Genomic DNA, 25,806 nt, shown 5'->3' with positions numbered 1-25,806 from the left:
ATGGTTAAGGGTGTTCACAACCTTAGGTGTGGCCTGAGTTCGAGTCGTGCTAATCGCATTGGTTGCTCGGGCTTTGCTCTATTATTATAATTCACCAAAAAAAATAAAATATACTCTACACGTTGGACAACATCGCATAGAAGAATTGGGAAAGTTTTGGGGAGAGATCTTTTTTGGGGATAATTCCCCCCCCCCCAAAAAAAAAAAAAGAAAACTACCCATATCTCACTAAATCCCTTAACTAACCATTATAAGATTTCTCAAAATTGGATTGAATCCTTACCACTAAACTAACATATTCATTTTTTTCGGCAAATTTCCAGAATTTAAAGATAAGTTAGATGTTGAAGTTAAGGGTTGGGACAAAAATAACAAAAGTTTAAGGAGAGGGATTTAAACATAAGACCTCAAGCACATAAACAATTTTAATATATATTTTTAATTTCATGTAAATGATGATGTAGACAAAAAAAATGACACGTGGTAGGTTTTTATTAATTGAATTTTTTCTTTAATGGAGATAATGATAGGGACCAATATAACGGTTACAAAATTATAGTTTAAGTATTTGATTCAACAAAAAAAAGTTTAGGTGCTTAACTCTAAAAAGCATTATAATTTGAGGGTTGCTTATTCAATTAAGCCTTGTTTTAATGAAAAAAAAGGGTTAATTGCACAAAATGTATTAGTTTATCACTTAAATTTTAATTTTAAATTAGTTTTTAAAATTTAAAATGTTTTAATTGAGTATCAAAATATAGTAAGAATATTATATCAATCAAATCTTTCTATTAGTTTAATTATTAACTAGGTGTTAAATTTCGGTTCAAATTTAAAAGGTATATTTAATTTGTGAATAATTTGAATTTGGCATGTTTGGGGAAACTCTCAATAAATTAAGAGTAAGGACAGAACTTAGAAAAAGCTAGAGGGGCCTTGCCCCTAAAAAAAAATCCTTAACGCCTTCAAATATTTAAAACTTTTTAATTGAATTGTCTAAAATTTTCAAAATATTTCCTAAAATTTTAATTAAACCCCTATTTTTTAAAAATTTAATTGTACATCCCAATTTAAAAAAATTAATTAGACCCCAAAATGTAATGCCACATCCACAATTGTTTAAAGGGTTAATTTTTAACAAGTTAAGTTGATGTTTACAATTTGATTCATATGTTATAGATATTTAAGGTAACATATAAGGTGTAAGGTAAGGACTAAATTGTAGAGAGGACCTAATTGATACGAAATTTGTGATGAATTTAAAAATTAAAGTGGGGTGAAATTAACCCAAAGAAAAAGAAAAAAAAAACGGTTCCTCTATATTGACCAAAAGAAAGAAAGAAAAAACGCATCCCCCATTATAATTATTGCCATTGCTACACCCGCTCTCCATCCGTTTTAACTCTGCTTTTTTTTTTTTGCACTTTTTTCGAACATCGAGATACCTCTCTTTTTCTTTTTACTTATTTATTTATGGATTCTTACCAGACATTTGTTTTTTGCTCTGTCTTAATCACTTCTTACGAGCCGCCGACAATTATTTCTTTGTGTTTCGTTTCTCATCTGTAAATCCCACAATGGTGTTAAGTTTCAGCTCTGTAATTTTAGTTTCAGTTTTAATACTGAGTTATGGAGTCAACTCAGAACCGGTTCAAGACAAGCAAGCTTTACTTACGTTCCTTTCAATGGTCAAACATGAGAACCGGGTTCAATGGAACTCATCAAGTTCAGCTTGTGATTGGGTCGGTGTCGAATGTGATGCTACACGGTCTTTTGTTTTCACTCTCAGGTTACCTGGTGTGGGACTCATCGGTTCCATTCCACCTAAAACGATCGGTCTTTTGAACCGACTCCGGGTCTTAAGTTTAAGGGCGAACCGTTTATCCGGTACTGTTCCCGCCGATTTTTCCAATTTGACTCTGTTGCGGAGTCTTTATTTGCAAGAGAATCAGTTCACCGGTTCGTTTCCGTCTAGCTTGACTCGTTTAATTCGTTTGGTACGGCTTGATCTTTCTTCTAACAATTTCACCGGTCCAATTCCTGTCGGAGTCAACAATTTGACTCATTTGACTGGTCTTTTCTTGCAAAACAACACGTTTTCCGGTTCTCTTCCGGCTATCAACTCTGACGGTTTAGACGATTTCGATGTTTCTAATAACAACCTTACCGGTTCAATTCCCTATACCTTATCTAAATTCCCGGCATCTTCATTCGCCAGAAATATCGGACTTTGTGGGGCTCCACTCCGGGCATGTAATCCAACTTACCGTAAAAGTTCCGGGCTTTCCACCGGCGCCATTGTTGCCATCGTCCTTGGGTCTGTACTCGTTGCATTATTGTTCCTACTATGCCTCATTCTTTTTCTTCGTAAACAGCAAAGACGGCCGGATAAAAAGGAGAAGCCAGTTACGGAAGAGACACGGGCAGCTCCGCCGGCGGAAGCGGGGACTTCGTCATCTAAAGATGACCTGACCGGTGGGTCAATTGAAAGGGAAAGGAATAAGCTGGTGTTTTTTGAAAGTGGGGTTTACAGCTTCGACTTGGAGGACTTGTTGAGGGCTTCAGCTGAAGTGTTGGGAAAAGGCAGCGTAGGAACGTCGTACAAGGCGGTGCTGGAAGAAGGGACGGCGGTGGTAGTGAAACGGTTGAAAGACGTGGCGGCTAGTAAAAGGGAATTCGAAATGCAAATGGAAAAGTTGGGTAAAATCAAGCATGAAAAAGTGGTTCCTTTGAGGGCGTTTTACTACTCCAAAGATGAAAAATTGCTTGTTTACGAGTTCATGCCTAACGGTAGCTTGTCTGCTCTGCTTCACGGTGAGTTATCTTTTTTATTTGAATTCATAAGCATGCAAAAATTGGCTTACATTATTAGGGTTAATTGCCTTAGAGGTCCTTCATTTATGATTTAAATTTTAAATCAATCTTTAAACTTCAAAACATTTTAATCTAGTCTTGAAATTATATATTGTATCAATTAGGTATTTTTTTTAGTGTAGCCGTAAATTAGAATGTTAAATGTTAATTCAGTTCTGACATGGAATAGACGTGGATTAAATTTTAAATGCATCTATATCTATTGTTTGAAGAGCTTCAACCTACATACAATATCATCTTCTACCCATAGCCCTACTAGAAGGAAAAATACCTTTAAACCCTTCATAATTTATAAAATTTTTATTTAGTCTCATAAAAAGTTATAAAAATATAAAGTATTAAAATGACCATTTAACAATATAGAATTTAATTTTAAAATTTGATAACATGTTTTATACATAATATTTTAGAAGTCATGAATAATAAAATATATGTTGGTTTGAATATGACTTGTCAAGTTGGGTTTCCCTTTTTGGTCAAATTGAAAAGTCGATATTGACAACAATGGGTCTCCACTTGTTACATTTATGTTTCTTTTCCCTTTTTCTACATTAATATTTATGGATGATATTATGTTAATTTGTTTAGGTTATAGTGGGGGATTTCATGGTGGAAGAAGAATTGATAAATCATTTAAGACATTTTTTTTCCTTTGGGGGAATGGATTCATTTGCATAATTCCTCAACTTTCTTTGAATTTTAAGTTTAAAACAAAAGTAATATTTGTCTTTTCTTTTTGGTATTTTTGTTCTTATTCCTGCCACTACCATTGCATTATGCACTTCTTCTCCCACCATGTTTAATGGTATGTCACATCAGTAAAACATGTTTTCATCAAATTTACATACATGGAATTATATTGCAGGTGTTGCGCGGAAGCGTGTGAAAGAGTAAAATTATTGTACTGAAAAATCACACTAAGTTCAATTCCCAGGAAAGAGAGGTAGATCACGAAGATCACTTAAATACCAAGTCTTTCCTAGCCAGAATATCCCTCTATCGTAATTTAATAGCACAATAAATCACTACAATCACATTCACAAAATATGCAAAACAAATAATAAAGAACACCAGAATTTTAACGAGGTTCAGCAAATTTTGCCTACGTCCTCGGGCACTACCAAATATATTTCACTCCAAAAATTACAAGTGAAATTTACAAATAGAGAGAGAGAATAATGCCTTAAGTAGAGAATGACAATTATGGGATGAAGAAAGTAAGTAATGGTTAGGCCTATTTATAGTTGAGGTTCAAGGATCAACTTGCAATGTCCCTATACAATTAGGGACCAAAATTGCAATTATCCCATGCCAACTTTTAACCCAACTTGCCAACCAATATTACTTTCTACTTTCGGTGCCCACCCCATTTGACTTTTCAAACAATGGTGGGTTCCAATAATCTCCACCTTGAAGATTTGATTACGATAATCTTATCTTCACACAATTCTTTCTGCTTTTGACAACAATACTTGATAGTGCCTTCTTCAACTGTTAAACTTGCAGGATATTAATCAAGTTCAAACAATGTTCGAACTTGGTTGCTGTTACCACCTTGGTCATCATATCTGCGGGATTATCTGCAGTCTTGATCTTCTGAAGACAAATTTTTCCCTCTTCAATAATTTCTCGCACAAAATGGAATCGTACATCGATATGTTTTGTACGTACATGATAGACTTGATTCTTTGCTAAATGAATAGCACTTTAACTATCACAATACACGTTAATATGCTCCTGAACCAACCCCAAGGTTTTAGCCATACATTGTAACCAAATAGCCTCCTTTACAGCCTCTGTTACAGCCATGTACTCGGCTTCTGTGGTTGACAATGCAACTGTAGACTGTAGTGTAGACTTCCAACTTATTGGTCCTCCAGCAAGTGTAAACACATAACCGGTGGTTGATCTTCGCTTGTCCAAATCACCGGCATAGTCAGAATCAACGTACCCAATAACACCTTTACCAAGTGTATTATCCTGCTTGAACAGTAATCCAACATCCACGGTCTTCTGAATATACCGTAGAATCCATTTCACAGCTTGCCAATGTCCTTTTCCAGGATTATGCATATACCTGCTCACTATACTAACTGCCTGTGAAATGTCGGGTCTTGTACACACCATTGCGTACATCAAGCTACCCACTGCATTAGAATACGGAACTTGCAACATGTGTTCTCGTTCCGTATTTGTCTAAGGAGATAGTTGTGCAGAAAGCTTGAAATGAGAAGCCAACGGGGTACTTACAGGTTTTGTCTGCTCGTTTATGCCAAACTGCTGTAGTACCTTTTTCAAATACTGCTTCTGAGACAAGCTAACTCTATCATGAGCTCTATCTCTCCATATTTCCATGCCGAGAATCTTTTTAGCTTCTCCTAGATCTTTCATCTCAAACTCGAGATTGAGTTGAGTCTTCAATCTTTCAATCTCAACTTTGCTCTTAGATGCTATTAGCATATCATCAACATATAAGAGCAAGTATATGAAAGTTCCTTCTTGTAGCTTCTGAAAATATACGCAATGATCAAATTTACTTCTTGTGTACCTTTGCCCTTTCATGAACTGATCAAATCGCTTGTACCACTGCTTCGGAGATTGCTTCAATCCATAAAGCGACTTTGTCAGTTTGCAAACCCAATTTTCTTTTCCAGCAACCTTGAATCCATCTGGCTGAGTCCTATGGATCTCCTCTTCCAAATCACCATGTAAAAACGCGGTCTTCACATCAAGCTGAACTAGTTCAAGATCATATTGCGCAACCAAGGCTAGCAAAATCCGAATAGACGAATGCTTCACAACTAGAGAAAACACTTCATTGTAGTCTATTCCTTCTTTCTGAGCGTAACCCTTTGCTACTAATCTAGCCTTGTATCGAATTTCATTTTTATCAGGAAATCCTTCCTTCTTTGCATATACCCATTTGCATCCAATTGCCTTCTTTCCCTTGGGTAGTGTCACCAACTCCCAGGTCTTATTTTTATGAAGAGACTGCATTTCTTCATTCATTGCTTGCTTCCACTTTACACCATCAGGGTTACTTATTACTTCTGTGTAAGTAGAAGGAACATCATCATCTGTAATTGGAAGTGCATAGGTCACTATATCATCAAAGCGAGCAGGCTTACGAATCTCTCTTCTTGGCCTTCTATATGCAATTGAATCTTATTGCTGTAGAGGTTCTTGGGTAGGAACCTCTTCATCATTTGTCCCTTCAATATTAGCTGGATTATCGTTAACCTTTTCAAGCTCCACCTGCTGCAAAGTACTACTGGTTTTGTCATCCTTTTGTGAATCCTTGTACTTCAACATGGTTGATTCATCAAAAGTCACATCTCTACTGAAAACAATCTTCCTTGTATCAGGACACCAGAGACGATATCCTTTTACTCCATCAGTTATACCCAAGAATAATGCTTTCTTTGCTCTTGGGTCTAACTTAGATTCTTTTACATGATAATATGCAGTGGAACCAAATACATGCAAAGAATCATAATCAGTAGCAGATTTACCAGTCCACATCTCCATAGGAGTTTTTCTATTTATTGCAGCTGATGGCAAACGGTTAATTAGATGGCACGCATATGTAACTGCCTCAGCCCAAAATTCTTTGCCCAATCCAGCATTGGACAACATACATCGAACTTTCTCCAGTATAGTTTGATTCATTCGTTCTGCCACCCCATTTTGCTGTGGTGTATCCCGAACAGTGAAGTGTCGCACAATACCCTCATCTTGGCATACTTGTAGAAATGGATCGTTTTTGTACTCAGTACCATTATCTGATCGAAGTCGTTTGACCTTTCGACCAGTCTGAGTCTCCACCATCTTCTTCCATTTCAGAAATGCATCCAAAACTTTACTTTTTCTTTTCATTAGATACACCCATACTTTTCTTGAATAATCATCAACAAAAGTAACAAAATAGTGCATACCTCCCAAAGAAGCTACTTTGGTAGGTCCCCACACATCACTGTGAACGTAGTCCAGAATTCCTTTCGTATTGTGAATTACTGGACCAAATTTTACCCTCTTCTGCTTGCCCAGAACACAATGTTCGCATAATTCCATTTTGCAAGAATTTGCACCTTTCAATAAGCCTTGCTTCACCAATGTCTGCAAAGTTTTTTCACCAGCATGTTCCAATCGCATATGCCATAATCTGGTAGCCTCTGAATCTACATCTTTTGTAGAAACTGTTGATGTTGATCCAATAACTGTACTTCCATTTAAAAAATACAAGTTATTTCTTCTTGTGCCTTTCATCACCGTCAGTTGCCCAGCTACTACTTTTAGTAATCCATCTCTCAAAGTGATTGTGAGCCCTTTAGATTCTAGGGCACCTAATGAGATGAGATTTTTCTTCAGGCTAGGTACGTAGCGAACATCTGTCAAGACTTGGATTGAGCCGTCGTGATTCTTCAATTGGACTATACCCACTCCCATTATCTTACAAGCACTATCATTGCCCATAAGAACAATTCCATATTCTAGCTCTTTAAGACTAGAAAACCAGTCCTTATTAGGACACATATGGTAAGTACATCCTGAATCCAAAATCCACTCATCCGTTTGACATGCCATTGCCATGCCAACCAAGCTAAAGTCTGACTCCTCATCATGCTCCGCTACACATGCATTAGAAATAGCCTTGCCCTTTTGTAGCTTAGGACAATTCTTTTTCCAATGCCCTTTTTCACGGCAAAAGGCACATTCATCTTTGACGGGTCTCCCTTTGGACTTTCCCCTTCTACCAGATTTGCTGCTGTGTGAACGACCTCTTACTGTTAAGACTTCTGCTGTTGTATCTCTGTGATCTCTTTTATCTTTCTTTTGAGTCTCAGATCTATACAACGCACTACAGACTGCATCAAATGTGATCGTGTCCTTCCCATGAAGCAATGTGGTGGTAAGATGATCATATTCATCAGGAAGGGAATTCAACAACAATAATGCCTTGTCTTCATCTTCAAATTTCTCATCCAAATTTAGCAAGTCTGCTAAAATTTTATTGAATGAGTTCACATGGTCATTCATCGACATACCGGGTGCATACGTGAATCGATAAAGTTTCTTTTTCATATAAAGCCTATTTTCAAGACTTTTCGTTAGAAACTTTTCTTCCAGTGTATCCCATAACTTCTTCGCTGATGTCTCCCTCATGACAGAGTACTTCTGCTCTTTGGCCAAACATAGGCGGATTGTACCACACGCCTATCTATTGATCTTGGCCCACTCCTTGTCATCCATCTTGTCAGGTTTTTCTTCAAGGGCTATATCTAGCTCTTGCTGACATAAGACATCCAGGATCTCACATTGCCACATACCAAAATTATTGGTACCGTCAAATTTCTCTACTTCAAATTTTGCATTTGTCACAGTAGTCCTTGCTGATGACGATGCTGCTGCCATTTTTCTCCTCAATCCCAACTACTGTATACGTGAACAGTACCGTATACGTGAATAGTGCCGTATACGTGAATAGTACCGTATACGTGAATAGTACCGTAAACGTTCGTATTCCCTAAGTACGAACCTGGCTCTGGTACCAATTGTTGCGCGGAAGCGTGTGAAAGAGTAAAATTATTGTACTGAAAAATCACGCTAAGTTCAATTCCCAGGAAAGAGAGGTAGATCACGAAGATCACTTAAATACCAAGTCTTTCCTAGCCAGAATATCCCTCTATCATAATTTAATAGCACAATAAATCACTACAATCACATTCACAAAATATGCAAAACAAATAATAAAGAACACCAGAATTTTAACGAGGTTCAGCAAATTTTGCCTACGTCCTCGGGCACTACTAAATATATTTCACTCCAAAAATTACAAGTGAAATTTACAAATAGAGAGAGAGAATAATGCCTTAAGTAGAGAATGGCAATTATGGGATGAAGAAAGTAAGCAATGGTTAGGCCTATTTATAGTTGAGGTTCAAGGATCAACTTGCAATGTCCCTATACAATTAGGGACCAAAATTGCAATTATCCCATGCCAATTTTTAACCCAACTTGCCAACCAATATTACTTTCTACTTTCGGTGCCCACCCCATTTGACTTTTCAAACAATGGTGGGTTCCAATAGCAGGTAGTAGAGGCGCGGGCCATACACCGTTGGATTGGGGCAATCGGATTAAGATAGCATTAAGCACCGCTAAGGGTCTATCATACCTCCATCTTTCTGAGGTCGCTCACGGGAACATCAAGTCGTCCAATATCCTTCTTGGACCAAACCGCGAAACTTGCATCTCCGACTACGGTCTTAACCCGTTCTTTGGCAACACCACTCCGCCTAGTCGTGTTACGGGCTACCGAGCACCTGAAGTGCTTGAAACACGTAATGTTACGTTCAAGTCTGATGTTTATAGTTTTGGAGTTTTGTTGCTAGAGTTGTTAACAGGTAAATCACCTAGCCAAGCATCATTAGGGGAAGAAGGGATTGATCTTCCTCGTTGGGTCCAATCGGTGGTTCGTGAGGAATGGACAGCTGAGGTTTTCGACGCGGAGTTGATGAGATATCACAATATTGAGGAGGAAATGGTGCAACTGTTACAGATTGCAATGACTTGTGTATCGGTGGTACCTGATCAAAGACCTGCCATGGTAGATATGGTACGCATGATTGAAGATCTGAATAGAGCTGAAATCGATGACGGATTACCACAGTCATCTGATGCTAATACTCCGCCTATCGAATCAAGGACTCCACCTACATCCGCCACACCTTAAAAGCATAATGTGAAGGAAGAAGAATTGCCTCAAATTTGTGTTTGTGTCTTATTTTGTTATTTTTAATTTTTATTTCGTTTCTTTGAGTTTATTTGCATATCATAATATAATTTTGCAATTAGATTAGGGGTATTTTGAATTGATTTTGGAAGATGGTGGAGGCAATGGAGTAGAAATGACCAATTGACTTAACAACCTAAATATAGTCAGTTTAATGGATAGTTTTGTATATTATATTATAATACATGTTATGCAATATATTTTAAAAATCCATTATCTATATCCACCTTAAAAGTTTTTTTCTTAATTTTTTTCTTTCAATTTCTGGAAAATAGATTTTTAGAAAATGGATTGATTTTTTAGAATAGTTGATATTTTCTGATGTTTAGATGATTTTATATAAAATATTTTCTGTTGTTTGATGAATTTTCTTAAAATAAATTTCTAAAAGTTGTGCTTTGTGAAACAAACACAACCTAAAATATATTTGTTATAAAATATTGTAGTACAATTTCCTTTTGACAATTAATATAATAAGATAATATTTTGTAATAATTGATATCATATATGAGAGTACATGTTGACACATTAGAGTTGTAAAGGATAAATGAAACTAAGCATTATTTAAACAAATACTCATATTTATATAATTAATTTCATACTAGGTTAGAATATGTCATACGTCTTTATACTCTTTGTAAATTTGAAATTTAGTTATTGTAATTCTACTTTTGGGAATTTAGTTGTACTTTTTAAATATTAAAATTCAAGTTCAGCTGTTAGAACTATTAAATATATTTTGTTAAATTCAAGTTCATTACAATATCGTTTTTTAATTACATGATTACTAAGTGAGTATTTTTTATCTAAAAATATGACAAAAACAAAATTGTCAAAATTTTTTTAACACTATTAACAATTGGACTTGATTTTCAAATATAAAAAATAGAGGGATTGAAAGTCAAATTTGTGAAGAATATATGGACTTATGGCATATTTTAACCTTTATACTAAAAAAAATTATTAATATATTTATAATTGTAATATATATTTATTATTAAAATATTAATATTAAATAATAATATATGAATAATATTATTTAAAATTTATTATTGAAATAAAATTGTAATTTTAAATAATTTATTATATTATTAAATGTAAATAATTGAATATATATGTTTAATAATATCGAAAATTATAATATTTTAGTGAATAGGAATTTTAATTTTAATTAATACAGTTTATGTGCGATTGGATACTACTTTTCTACCTATTGTTTTTAATCTATTTTTAAATTGTCTCTTACATGTGTTCTTGGCTGGAGCAAGTGTCTTTAGCCCGGCAAGACTGTAACTCTAATCCCTTCGTTGATTTTACCTCTTCGAGAAGCTATTGTTTCTCTTAATAATTACTTGTTACTTGAGCCAGTGAAGTGGTACCACGTCTCATTAAAAAGGTTATTTATATCTTGGTTAGTAGTTTGATCCGTAGTGTACGTAGTTTTTATAGTTAATTATTTGTACATTCCTCAGTTATGTACTTCCTCCAACAATCGAGGTGCTCCCACTCTGTGAGCTATTGGGGCTCTTTGCGGAGTCAGGAGATAAACGTAAAACATCTCGGGCTTAGGACAATACTTTCGATTGTTAAGGATTTAGTCGACTATTGTTAAGTTGTCGAGACTGATAAAAATAAAAACCTACTTGAATATATAAGATTAATAGATAAGAACAAATAAGGTTACATTTATAGAAACCACTTATAATTTTATTTCATTAATAATAATAAAGGGGGCTTAAATTAAAATTAAAACAAAGTAAAAAGAGGTTGTAAAGTAAAATAAAATAAAATAAAATCAATGTCTATTTTTAGGGCAAAAATAATATATTAAAAAAGAAAATTCAAAAGTGTCCTAAAGTACATAAAGCATAAATTTTCAAGATATTTTGACAATTTTCCCATCAAACTTTTAGGCCATTTTTGGAAGTTATCCTTATATGTATGGGCTTGAGTTGTGAAATAACTTTATTTAGATTTTTTAGTTCCTTTCGAATTGGTATATTACAATCCTAAAGCAGAGATGTGTAACTTAAGGTTAAAATATTAAAACTGCACCATGTTGAAATGCAAAAACTTGTCAAAATATACTTTAAGCTCACTTTTCACCAATTATTCCTTAAATCAAATAATATTAATATAAATAATATAATTAAGAACATAAATAACATAATTTAATAGAAGAAATATTACAAATAAATTGAGAAATTATGCATTTATCAATCGCCTAACAAATGATACTTTAGAAATTTCTCTGGAAGGAGTTAAACCCCTAACCACCAAATTTGTATATAATTTATAAACAAATTAATAAATTTTAAAAACTAATGTCTTACAATTAAATCGGATTACATCATAGTTATAATAAAATGAAAAATGTTCATCTCTTTTGGAAGTTGAAGAATTTCATGGAGAAAGCAAATACAGAAGCAAACAACAAAGTAAACCCAATTAGGACAAGACAGACTATCCATAACCAGTCATGTCTGAAGCCAAAGTAATCTTCCACGAACTAAGCCACTGTTTCTCCTGTCTCTAACTTGTTCTGCAAGTCACCATACTGTGAAGTTGTCATTCCCCACATGGACCATGAAACCGGACACACCCAAGCATACCATCTCCACCACACAACAATCCTCTACAAATTTGTAAAAATTCCATACAATCATCATGTATATATATATATATATAGAATCTTAATAAAAAAAAAGATGGAAAGAGATGAAAGTAGAGCTTACCGGTCGCGGAATTATGAAACCGGAGAAGAGACTCCACATTGTATAAAAGATACCAGAAAGTACAGCAGCAGTTGGTTGATTAGGACTTGCAGATACAACCATGATTCCATAGTATATGTAGAGAAGAACTGTGATGAACATGATGAATGTGTTTAAGAAGAACTTGGATGCTGTCCATTGAAACCCCATCATTGCATAAACTATAATCCCATATATAGCAACTTGAGCTATGGTATATGGGATTTCAATAGCAACCTGAAAATGGGGAAAAAAATTGTTACTTGGTGAGCAAGGCAAACCAAATGGTAAAGATTAATTACGTACCTGTGCAAAAGCATAAGGCAATGCAGAATAAAATCCAGCAGCTCTTTCTCTGTAAAAAACTGTTCTTTCAGCTATTATAACAGGTCTCACTGAAGCAGCACTTTGTGTTCCCATGAATGTAATTGCAGTGTACATTGCACCCATTGCGTTGAAAAGATCCTGTTTTGTTCCCCTGTAATAATCAAAGTTAGTATCTTTTCTTCGATTCAAGCTTGAGCTTAAAATGTTTACCTTTTGCTTCCAAGGTTCCAGAATAAAACTCCGAAAATAATGCTCATTGCAGTACTGAAATAAATCCTCACTGCATTGTATGATGTGTTCCTCCAATATGATCTGTGTTGTTTCCATAAACAAGCTATGAATTGTGTAAGGTAGGGTTGTGCATACTTGGTCGGAAAATGGAGATCGTGTGAACCAGGAGGTGGAGTGCTCAACTCCGAAATCAAGGCCTTGTTTCTTCTGCAATATTAGCTTAGAGTATAAGTTTTAAGAAGTAGCAAAGATTATGATTACATTATATATATATGAGATAATCAACCTATAAAGATCGGATCTTTTGTACACGTCGGCAAATTTTACTCCTAGAATCTCTTCTTGAGGTCGTGTTGTCACTTCCAACACCCAGGTTGCCGGGTTATAGCCTTCTTTTATCTTGCTTACTCCATTGATATCCTCAAAGTACTTGATCAAATGGCTTGACATACGGCCTAGAGGACCGAAATATATTTCTTCACCTCCGCGTGTTAATAGGAAGAGCTATATATAGATGACATTAGAGATTTCTTGGCACTAAAGTTTTCTCAAAAAGACATATAAGAGTAAGTTGTTAAAATCTCTTACCTCATCAAAAGATTCGAATATATCGATACTGGGTTGGTGAATTGTGCATACCACGGTTCTTCCCGTATCCACCGTGTTTCTCACGGTTCTCATCACAATAGCTGCTGCTCTTGCATCAAGACCTGAGGTTGGTTCATCCATGAAAATTATTGAAGGGTTAGCAACAAGCTCGACTGCAATGGTTAACCGTTTACGCTGCTCGATGGATAGTCCGTTCACGTTAGGAAATCCAACCAATGCATCTCTCAATGACTTCAACTCAATCAATTCCATAACTTCCTCAACAAAAAGCTCTCTACTTTCAGGATCAATGTCATGAGGCAACCGAAGCCACGCCGAGTATAGTAAAGTTTCATAGACAGTTACAAGAGGAGAATGAATGTCGTTTTGCTCGCAATAACCAGTAACTCGAGCAAAAGTATCTTGTTTCTTTTGATAGCCTGAAACAGTGATGTTTCCTTCTGTATATCCACTGTTTTTCCTCCCTGCTAACACATCAAGCAGTGTAGTCTTACCAGCTCCACTAACACCCATTAAAGCTGTTAAAACACCTGGTCTGAATGCTCCACTCACTTGATTTAAAAGCATCAATCTATCATCCAACACGCCTTGGGATCTCATTCCCTAAAAAAATGGTAACTTCATGTCATGTGATAGGATTTCAAGAACATCTCAAGCATTGTATGTTGATTAATTACCTTTGGCATGTCAACCGAATACGTGATGTTCTCGAAGGTAACTGAGAGTGGTGTAAAAGGAAGAAGCATTCCTTTCTCTTGATAATTATGAACCGCCACGGCATCTGCAAGTGCATGTACTTGTCAATGAGGTTGAATCTGAGGCAATACATATAGAAAATGAGAGCTCTTAAAGGGCTTACTTCTAGATGCTCTCTTAGTCTTTGAGTTGCTTTTGTTTAACAATGTTCCGTCACCTTCACTTGCCATGGTAGTGTCTTCTTTAGTAGATTCTTCACTCAAAAACACTGCCTGCGATTTCCCATATTCTGCAGGCATTCATAGAAAATGAAAATGTTACTCGAAAAACGGGGGAAAAAAGTGACTTAAAAAGTGAGGTTACATTACCATCAAGGTAAGCAAAAGCCAGAGCGGATATGGCATTGAAGAGGAATATAAAGCCAATCAATGCAACAATACTAATCCAATACCAATTTGGATTAGTGAATACCCCACGAGCTTTCAAGACCGCTACTCCAACCGTCTCTTTTGTTCCGTTAAGTGCCTGTATTCATGTCCACATTCACATTTTTATATATACACTTTGAAGCTCAAAACTTAAGATAAAAGCGAAACTTACTTTATTCCAAGCATGGCCTAGGAATTCATTTACTGAAATGGCAGTTTGAACATACATAAGAGGCGATGTCCAATATCCCCATATCAACCAGTTGGGCATATTTTCTGCAAGGTGGAGGCTCATATTAAAAGCCATATATGTCACACTGTATATATCAGATATGTTAATAATACCTCTTGATAAAATAAATCCACCAAATATTAAAAGCCACATCACTGAAAGACAACCAGCTGTGTTAGCAACAACGTGATCTCTAGTTAATGCAGCAAGGCATCTAAACAGTGCATAAGACATTTGTCCACTCATGACAAGGACAAGATATTGTTTTAACATCCTGTGGCAACACAAATATGAAGGGGTTAAGAAAGTAAATGGAAGAAATGAGTAGTGATGTTTTGTTTGATACTGACCTTGTAATGTTGGGATCAAATCCTATTACGTAGTAAGTTATAGCAATCCAAACAGCAACTTCAAACATTGATATAAAGATACCAAGAACTGCTGTTGGTAATGAAAATGCCCATGATGGATAAAACAGACGGTCTCTTTGTTTGTAAAAGACCGGAAGCTTATCGATCGTTAATGGAAGTTCAAAAAACCCGGTGAAGTTAATCGTGTTTAGGACAAAAAAGAGAGCCCCTAAGTAAACTGTTCCATCTGCAATTGTACTATGATGCTTTCTAGCTTCAACGAAAACGGTAGCAACGATAACTGCACCGAGTTCCAACTGAAATATCTTGAAACCATGTAAGAACACATTTCTTTTCATCAAAATAACTTCTCTTGACAAACAAGCTTTCATCAATTCCATTTTGTTAGCTCCATATCTAGTTTTTGTCAAAGCTGCAGGGTGATTCTTTGACCTGTCAAATGGAACAGCAAGCTGGTTTTTGATGTCTAATCCAATATGAAACGACTCGAAGGCTTCAGCAAATTCATTAACCGAAACAAAACGATACGGTGTTTCGTGACGAAACCAGTATTGTCCTTGATCTTTTCTTGATGTAACCTGTTAACAGGGTTGGTTTATAGTTATTTCAATGGAATGAATATAAAACAAAACATAATTCATAACATGTACTTACTTCTTGTAAGTAATCCGCAACGCCTTTTCTTTCAGGACATTTGAACCCCATGGATTCGAAGAAATTAAGAACGTATTCTCGAGGGCCCTGGTAAACTATTCGTCCTTCTGAAAGAAGGATAATGTCATCAAAAAGCTCAAAAGTTTCAGGTGGGGGCTGAAGAAGTGAGATTATAGCAGTTTTGTTGAAAATGTGGATTGATTGTTTGATACAGTTGACAATTTGGTAAGTTGTGGAACTATCAAGACCTGTTGATATATTGTCCATAAAAAGTGCTCCTACAGGACCAACAAGCATCTCCCCTGCCAGTGACACAAACATTCAAATCACCAACATTGAATCTTTATCATGTTTTAAAACAGCTAAAAGTATCACAGAGGCCTGTACTAAGAGTTAGATTATATTTTACCCTCTCTATTGAGAAAATAGATAAATTAATCCTTATACTTTAACAGAAAGGACCAATTTACTCTTTGTTCTAACTTGCAAGAACTATTTTACCTATTTATTTTAAGTAAAAAAGACAAAATGCAATTCAACTTCTAGTGACTTCCACAATATTTTTACCTTTAAAACATGTTATAAGTTTGCATTTATACCTGTAGTTACACGTTTCTTTTGTCCACCAGAAACACCTCTCATCATTGCATCACCTACTATGGTGTCAGCACAGACTTCCAGTCCTAAAATCTGTTGGGGCAAAACAAAAAGAAAATGAAAATTTAGCAAACTTTTAATGAATAAAATTTGGTTATATAATATAGGGTAAATTATACCCGAGGTTACTAAACTATTAATAAATTTACGTTTTGGTCACTTAACTTAAAAAAGTTACAAAATAATTACTAAACTATTAAAAAATGTTCATTTAAGCCAATTATTTGTTTAAATTGCTGTTATATGGGCTTATTTGTTTGCACCACCTACAAAATAAAAAACTCTTTTTCACTTTTTCTTTGATAGTTCAGTTTTTTTTCATAAAACAGCTTTAAACGTCACAAATTTACGAATAAAAATTCAATCAGCTTTCTTCTCAAATTTCTGACAACTGTCAGGCATGTTCTTCTATTTATTGATGGATACTGATTTATCGTACTGATATTTGAATCATCGCTTGGTGTTTATTTGCTGAACTTTTAAAAAAAAAAAAACCTTAACCGCCTAGTTGCTTAAATGAAATTTTTTCATCACTTACCGTTTTATAACTCTTTTAAGTTAAATGACAAAAACATAAACTAATTTAGATACATTAAGTGTAGTTTACATTATAATATAAAGATAGCTTGATACTACCTTGAGAGCATAGTCTGTAACAATTTCTTCCTTATGTCCTTTCAGAACTGATGCCTGCATGACAAAAGATGCATAAAATGTTGGTCAAATTCGCTTTTGATCCCTCTACTTTGACAGTTTTCATTAATTTCACCTTCATTAAGGCATCGATATAAGGATCTGGTCTAATATTCAACTCCTTTTCTCTTCTAAGGAGCTCAGTAAGCATATCTGAACAATGCCAAAACAAGCACCCAAATGAATATCATATACCAAAATTATATAATATATGTTTATGTGTATATATATGAATTACTTACCATAACCAGTGCCAACGCCTTGACATTTGGCAGAGAAAGCCAAAGTTTCTCTAACAGTCAGTTGAGGTAAATGGATATCATATTGGCTGATATAAGCTGATGTTCTTCGGGGAACAAATTCATGCATTTCGTGACCATTATACGTTACTTTCCCAGAAAACTATAGTATTCAAAAAAAAAAAAAAAACACAAACTCATAGTCAATATAACTGATTCTAAGTCAATAAATGAAAAATAATATAAACAAAGAAAGAATGTTGCAGTTACCTTGACTAGTGGGTCAAGTTTACCGGTCAATGCTTGAAGTAGGGTGGTCTTTCCTGAACCTGGTGGGCCTAAAAGTAGAGTTAACCTGAAAATAAATTAAAATAAAATAAAATCTGTATTAACTTGGTCTAATGTTGGTTTTGGTCCTTTTACTATATTCAAATTCGCACAATACTTTAAAGAATTCATTTCAGAAAAAAAAATCACTATGATAGGTTAAAGTATGAAATAGTAATACTATGTCATCTGTATTCTGTTTCCAATAGTTTAAATGCACATAAGCATTTTCATCCTGAAAAAAATTAAATTCAAATGAAAGTCCTGAAATTCAAGATGAAATTACTGTCGTGGTATTAAACTATTGGAAATAGATAATATAGATAATATCTTTGATTCATACAATCATTTCTCTCTTTATTATGAACTAATAAAAAGAATTAAAAAAGACTAATATAAACAAAATTATCATTTAATGTTATCTGTAGAATAATAAAATTTTTAAACAATATAAACTCTATTAAACAAATATTAACCCAAAACTAAAACCAAAAATCAATTTAATTACCTGCCTGGCTTGATAATCCCACTCACATCTCGTAAAATTGAGAACTTTTTCTTGTGACTTGAGAGTATATGAAGGTAATGCCCAACACCCTATACCACGTACAAATAAACCATAGTTTTTTTTCCTTATCATAATACCATCATCGACAAATATGAACTGTTATATGAATGATATATATATATTCTTGCATACATGGAAAGTGTATCTTAAAAGAAAAAAAAAGAAGAGATTATATATAAATATATAAACATGCTCGGTATACCTCTATAATATTGAAAAGTGAGTTGGAGATTGTTGGCAAAGCCCTACTACCGACATAGGCTTCTCCTTGTACGTTTATGTCTTCGAATCGAACTTCTATTGTTGGCAAATTCAAAGAAACCCTAATTCATCCGATTTAAAAAAAATATTTTTAGCGTATTTAATAGGAAGAAAATGGGTCAATATGGGTCGAGTTGAATATTCATTCGTATTTCAGTAAGTACTAAGATCCAAGTCTCACATTTCACAAATGATTTATAAGTACCATTTTCAGCGTCTAAGAAGCTGGTGATATGCTTTGACCCTAGACCTGGAAAAAAAATGTAAGAAAAGGGGTGTTAGAATGGTAACCTGTCGATTCGTTGTTTGATGTTCTTCAAGAACTCTTCATGTTTATCAGCATCCTTTATAAACCTATTAAGCAACTCTTTACTTTCTTGGAACTCAAGTTTTCGAAGATCAATCTCTTTCAAGTCACCCAAAACCCCATGCAAAACTCCTTTCCGAGCACGGTCGTAGGTGGGGAGTCGTTCGAGAGCTGCCCATTTCAGTGCTTCTTCATCGTCTTCTTCTTGCACTCTGCTGCCTGACATGGTCGAACATGTCCTGTAATGTCCTATTTCCATCGACATATTTCTCTCTGTCCGTCCTAAAAACACAAATAGATGAAGCCAAGACAAAAGGATCTCGTTGTCAACATTACACGTTACTTTTTGTTCTAATTTTCTCCGCTATAAGGAGGAATTAAAAGAAAAAAAAAGTTCGTATATGGAGATTTTGGGATGTGTTTTGTTTGAAAGAAAAAAGAGTATCTGCATTTAATTACAGCATGGATTTTGTGCCGCTTTTATGCATTTGTTATATATCCTTTGCATGAACTTTCTTTGGTAATTTTGTACCACTTTTATTCATTTCCTTTTTTTCCAAATACAATTTTTTATTAACTTACCTTAAAAATCCTAACGCTTGTGCATCAATTCAGTTGCAAAATTATTTGGTTAAATTACCTGTGAGGTCTCTGTATTTTTAAGACTAGATCAAACTAATCTCCCTGTTATTAAATGGTTCAATTTAGTCTCTATATCTATTAAAAAGATTCAAATAAGTCCAAATTATAATAGAGTTAACATTTACTGTATAAAAACTTATTTTGAAAAGTATTCTTTTTCAATTGCACTTCAACTCTAAGCAAAAAATTTCATTTACAAAATTATAAAAATTTCGATAATAATTAATGAGATTTGAGCCCTTACAAAATAAACATATTGCCAAAAATTTAGTAAATATTAGGCGTAAAAAATCTTCAACCAACCAAGCTAATATTGAAGTGATATTTCTATTTTAAAATTTAAAAATACTAAAATATTGTTGACATGGATGCATGTATTAAATCTAGATGCTTTTGTTAATATGTAGATATTTCTCTTAATGAAAACTTTAGGGTTGGTTGAACTTAATTACCTCCCTGCATACTTTTGTCCAATTTTTAGTATTAAGGGGATGAATTTTGTGATTTCAGAAAATCTTGTTCGGATTACATCATTTATTACAAGCTGCTTTGTCTTAGCTGTATCCACTTTTGTAATTTGATTCATCCATAATATGTAAATTTGTTCTTACTTACATATTTTTACTTCACTTTATTAAAAATATATATGCATTTATTTTTAATTTTTTTATATAAAATTTTATATTTATATTACGTAAAAGTAGTATGGAGATTCTTGTAATAGGAGTCAGATGTTATTTTGTCCATTTTACTAAAAATAGAAAAATTAGTCTCTGTACATTAGATCAAAATGTTGTTAAAAATTTCATCTATTTTTACTGTTTGAAACTAGTCTTTGTATGTTAACATAATGAACATGTGACATATCACATGTCACTGTTTGATTATTCCGTCTGGCATGCCAATTTTTAATTGTATAAATAAATTAAAATTTTAATAGAATGGACTAATTTACTTTTTAATCTAATGTATAGAGACATATTTGTAACCTACATTTTTCCTTAAAAGTGCATTAATGTATCTTACCACTGAATACAACACTTCTTAACAAGGCAATTGCTTTTTAAGTAACACATATTTGTAAATTATAAACAAGACCTCTTTTTTATCTTAAATATATGTAAAAAATTGAGAAAATATGAATGATTAAATTATTCAATTATAAATCAAAATTGACTTTCAATTACAGACAAAATTTTAGTTCAATTGACACTTGCAACAATTAAGATGTGTGTCACGTATTATCATTTTATTTAAAGGTTATAAAGAAGTAAAATTATTTAAATTCAATTTGGATCTAGTACAATTTTATTTTTTGTAGAACCAAGTTATCCTCTATGTTTGTTTTATCATTTATGGAGACTAATTTTTTCGGAATTCTGTAACGCCCCCTAACCCTATACCATCATCGGAACAGGGTTACGAGACATTACCAGTCAGTACAGTCCAATTTCGGTCATTAATTAAAATAAATATTTACACACATCCTAGTTTTAAGATGTCGTCCCTTTAATGGGCCCTCGCGGTCTAATATGAACAGTAAATTCAATTCGGGACTAATTTAGAATCACTACAAATTTTTAGTAAATTTTAAAATTCATACTACATACCGTTGCCAACCATAATTTACTCATTTCATGAGTACATCTACAACCTAAATGACTCTCATAAAACATCCTAGGTACATGCCATTACCAATAATTAACACACTTTACCTTAATGAATTCGGGATCGAACTGGGATGCTGATTCAACGTTCTATCTTTACTAAACCTGCACACGGAAACAAACCGTACGCTGAGTATGGTATACTCAGTGGTATTTCTATAATCCGAACACTTAATAATATAACAATTAAACTTAAAATCACAATAACAATTATAAGTATTCATTTATTTGTTTTATAGATAAATTTTCAATTACTTACCATATAAATTCTATACAAGTCATATAACAAACACAATAACATATTTGTTCAATTCTTTTCATTTACTTACCGTATAAATTCTATACAATATATTCACAATTCACTTGTTTTCACACTTTATTTCTTAACAATATACCATTTTAATTCATTTTAACATCAATCATCATCCATTTGAACTTCACTCATTTCATGAACCTTTTGGTTCATGTTTTCAATCTCATATCTCAATTTCAATTCTCAATTCAATTTCTCATTTCATTCTAATAGCTCAATCAATCAAATTCACTCGACTTATCTTTTCACTTATTTACCCCTATTAACAAGACTCGGACCTTGGCGGATACACGGATCCAACCAAACACACCAATATGGCACCCAGTGCCTCATCGGATAGTTCGAAGCAATATTTGACACCCAGTGTCTCATCGGCCTAGCCGAAGTAAAGTTGGTACCCAGTACCTCATCGAATCTATCCGAAGAAATATAGTGACACCCAGTGTCTCATCGACTCGAGGTCGAAGAATCCCTGAACACTTCCAATCCTATGGCATGCCAACTATATCCGACTCAGCCCGATACTGTTAATAGGGTATTCAATTCACTTTCAATTTTTTTCAATCAATACACATTTTAATTAATCACATAAATTCATAATTCAATACAATTCAATTCACTTTTCAATAACAAATATCCAAATATCACAAATCTCATATTTAAAATTTTCAAACAATTTATATTTCAATTCAATTCAAATAATCAATATATATTCAATATTCAATAAATATATCTATATATACGCCAATTCAATCAATATAAATTCAATAATTTCATCACATACTATATCAATCCATTTCATTTGCAAAACACAATAATTCTTACTTCAAAACACTTAATATACATATTAAGAAATAAATTCAACAATTAAATATTAGGTTCGGATTATAGAAATACAAACCGTAAATTTTCGAGCTAACTCCCGTTGACTTTGTCTTGTCCTTTCTTAGCCGAGATTTCTGGTACCACATTGACTACGAAATTAATACAATTCATAATCATTAATACATTACTAATTCATATCTTGAGTTATAGAATTCTAAATTAAGATCCGCTAATTTTTCCTAAAACTAGACTCACAAATCTTCTTACAATAAAATTTTCAGAATTTTTGGTTTAGCCATTAAGTGCAGTTTATTCTTTAAATTCACCCCTATTCTGCTGTCTGACAGTTTCATCCCTTCTTCACTAAAAATTAATTATCTCACAGTACAAAACTCGGATAACATTCTCGTTGATTTCTAATGAAAATAGACTCATTAGGGATTCTAAACATATAACTTTAAGCGTCTAATTATTTTTATTCAATTTTTGGTGATTTTCCAAAGTTAGAACAGGGGAACCCAAATTCATTCTGACATTGTCTCACAAAATTCATTATATCTCATAATTTACAATTCAATTGCTTATATCGTTTCTTCTATAAGAAACTAGACTCAATAATATTTAATTTAATATTTTATTCATCCTCTAATTCAATTTCTACAATTTTTGGTGATTTTTCAAACTTAGACTACTGCTGCTGTCCAAAATAGTCTTAGTACAAAATGTTGATTTACTTTAATTTCAATTTAATTCTAACTAAATTCACTTACTTTTCTATCTTAATTCATACTTTATTTCTATTCAAATTTCATCCATACTCTCATTTAAATATTAAATTTCCAGCATACTTTCCTAATTTCAAAATTTCATCAATTTAGTCCCTACAACATAAAACTTATAACTTACTTTACAATTTGATCCTATTATCAATTCTAGCTTGAAATTTACTCAATTAAACCCTTAATTCACTATTTTATTCAACATGAACTATACTTGAAAATCTATAAACTCTCAAAATATCAACTTAATTTCATCAAAGTCTTGTTCCAAAGCTTCTAAAACATCAAAATTTAAGAAGAAATGACTTAATTGACTTACCAAATTAAACCTTGAGCCTTGAAACCCAAATTTTCCTTTTTCTTTTTCTTTCTTTCTTTCTCCCCTGTTTCTTCTCTGTTTCGTTTGCTTTCATTCTGTTTCTTATGTTTCTTTACTTATTTATATAATATAATATATAATATAATATAATAATAATTTAATATATATATTTTAACACATAAAAAATCTCAGATTTTTATGTTTATGTCGCCTCACTTAGAACAAATGGCATAATTGCCATTTTGGTCCTCTTCATTTTCTTTTATTCTACAATTCAACTTTCATCCTTTATTCAATTTAGTCATTTTTCCTAATTACTCTTAATTAAACTAAATTTACTTAATTAAACTCTAATTAACCACTCAATTGACTTCGTAAATATTTTTAATAAATATTTACGAATCCATTTTTCAGAAACGGAGACCGGAAAATACACTTTTTCGGTAACGGTAAAATTCGGATCGTTACAAATTCATGGTTACACTTTTCAATAATGTTACCTTCAAGATATGAACTCGAATTCTTCCATTGAGAGTCTAATATACCTTACCGTTACACTCTATACTTGTTAGTGGAATTTGACGTATAAAGAGTTATAAAGTTGGAATGTTGGTGAGTGGTAATTTTTTTTTTAGGATTGTTAATTCTCCAACATTTTGAAGTTGAGTAACCAAAACGTAAACTTATTGTTGTGCGGAAGCATGTAAAAGAGTAAAATTATTGTACTAAAAAATCACACTAAGTTCAATTCCCAGGAAAGAGAGGTGGATCACAAGGATCGCTTAAGTACCAGGTCTTTCCTAGCCAGAATATCCCTCAATCGTAATTTAATAGCACAATAAATCACTACAATCACACACATAATTCATGCAGAATAATACAATAAAGAACACAAGAATTTAACGAGGTTCAGTAAATTTTCACTCCAAAATACAAGTGAGAATTTACAAAGAGAGAGAGAGAAAACAATGCCTTAAGTAGAGAATGGCAAGTTTGAGATACAGAATGAGAGATGGTTATGCCTATTTATAGTTGAGGTTCAGGGATCAACTTGCAAAGTCACTTTACAATTTAGGGACCATATATTGCAAATATCTCAGATTTTATTATGCCAATATCTCGATACCCATATCTTTGACTTTCCAATATTTGATACCCATATCTTTGACTTTCCAATATTTGATACCCATATCTTTGACTTTCCATTATTTGATACCCATATCTTTGATTTTCCATAAATATGGATAATTCCCAATAATCTCCACCTTGAAGATTTGATTCGAGTAATCTTATCTTCACACAATTCTCTCTGCCTTTGTCAACAACACTTGATAGTGCATTCTTCAACTGTTAAACATGCAGAATATTGATCAAGTTCAAACAATGTTCGAACTTGATTGTTGTTACCACCTTGGTCATCATATCTGCGGGATTATCTGCAGTCTTAATCTTCTGAAGGTGAATTTTCCCCTCATCAATAATTTCTCGTACAAAGTGGAAACGTACATCGATATGCTTTGTACGTGCATGATAGACTTGATTCTTTGCTAAATGAATAGCACTTTGACTATCACAATACACATTAATATGCTCCTGGACCAATCCCAAGGTTTTAACCATACCTTGTAACCAAATAGCTTCCTTTACAGCCTATGTTACAGCCATGTATTCAGCTTCTGTGGTTGACAACGCAACTGTAGACTGTAGTGTAGACTTCCAACTTATTGGTCCTCCAGCAAGAGTAAACACATAACCAGTGGTTGATCTTCGTTTGTCCAAATCACCGGCATAATCAGAATCAACGTACCCAACAACACCTTTACCAACTGTAGTATCCTGCTTGAACAGTAATCCAATATCCATGGTCTTATGAATATACCGTAGAATCCATTTCACAGCTTGCCAATGTCCTTTTCTAGGATTATGCATATACCTGCTCACTATACTAACTGCCTGTGAAATGTCGGGTCTTGTACACACCATTGCATACATCAAGCTACCTACTGCATTAGAATACGGAACTTGCAACATGTATTCTCGTTCCGTATTCGTCGAAGGAGATAGTTGTGCAAAAAGCTTGAAATGAGAAGCCAACGGGGTACTTACAGGTTTTGTCTGCTCGTTCATGCCAAACTGCTGTAGTACCTTTTTCAAATACTGCTTCTGAGACAAGCTAACTCTATCATGAGCTCTATCTCTCCATATTTCCATGCCGAGAATCTTTTTAGCTTCTCCTAGATC

At 33.5% G+C, this 25,806-nt stretch overlaps 2 protein-coding genes across 2 annotated transcripts; one reads left to right on the top strand and one right to left on the bottom strand.

Moving 5' to 3' along the window:
• The first annotated feature begins 1,372 nt into the window (after positions 1 to 1,372).
• Positions 1,373 to 9,880, top strand: LOC107930857 (probable inactive receptor kinase At2g26730). The gene is made up of 2 exons (XM_016862607.2): positions 1,373 to 2,814; positions 8,967 to 9,880. The coding sequence occupies exons 1-2, from the start codon at positions 1,578 to 1,580 to the stop codon at positions 9,605 to 9,607; spliced, it is 1,878 nt and encodes a 625-aa protein (XP_016718096.1). The 5' UTR covers positions 1,373 to 1,577; the 3' UTR covers positions 9,608 to 9,880.
• Positions 9,881 to 11,923: 2,043 nt separating this feature from the next.
• On the bottom strand, positions 11,924 to 19,307 carry LOC107930794 (ABC transporter G family member 38-like). Its single transcript, XM_016862512.2, is given in 21 exon segments — positions 11,924 to 12,302; positions 12,403 to 12,657; positions 12,727 to 12,898; positions 12,958 to 13,185; positions 13,265 to 13,482; positions 13,567 to 14,190; positions 14,265 to 14,368; positions 14,447 to 14,572; positions 14,652 to 14,808; positions 14,884 to 14,987; positions 15,057 to 15,217; positions 15,294 to 15,892; positions 15,969 to 16,270; positions 16,568 to 16,658; positions 17,262 to 17,315; positions 17,395 to 17,471; positions 17,561 to 17,720; positions 17,828 to 17,912; positions 18,393 to 18,481; positions 18,655 to 18,775; positions 19,005 to 19,307. Coding segments are annotated over 21 exon segments (4,266 nt in total). The 5' UTR covers positions 19,286 to 19,307; the 3' UTR covers positions 11,924 to 12,044.
• Positions 19,308 to 25,806: the final 6,499 nt, after the last annotated feature.

The sequence above is a fragment of the Gossypium hirsutum genome, chromosome A07, assembly GCF_007990345.1.
Source record: "Gossypium hirsutum isolate 1008001.06 chromosome A07, Gossypium_hirsutum_v2.1, whole genome shotgun sequence".
Lineage (NCBI taxonomy): Eukaryota > Viridiplantae > Streptophyta > Magnoliopsida > Malvales > Malvaceae > Gossypium > Gossypium hirsutum.
Note: the sequence above shows the minus strand (reverse complement) of the source record. Positions and strands in the feature narration are given on the sequence as shown.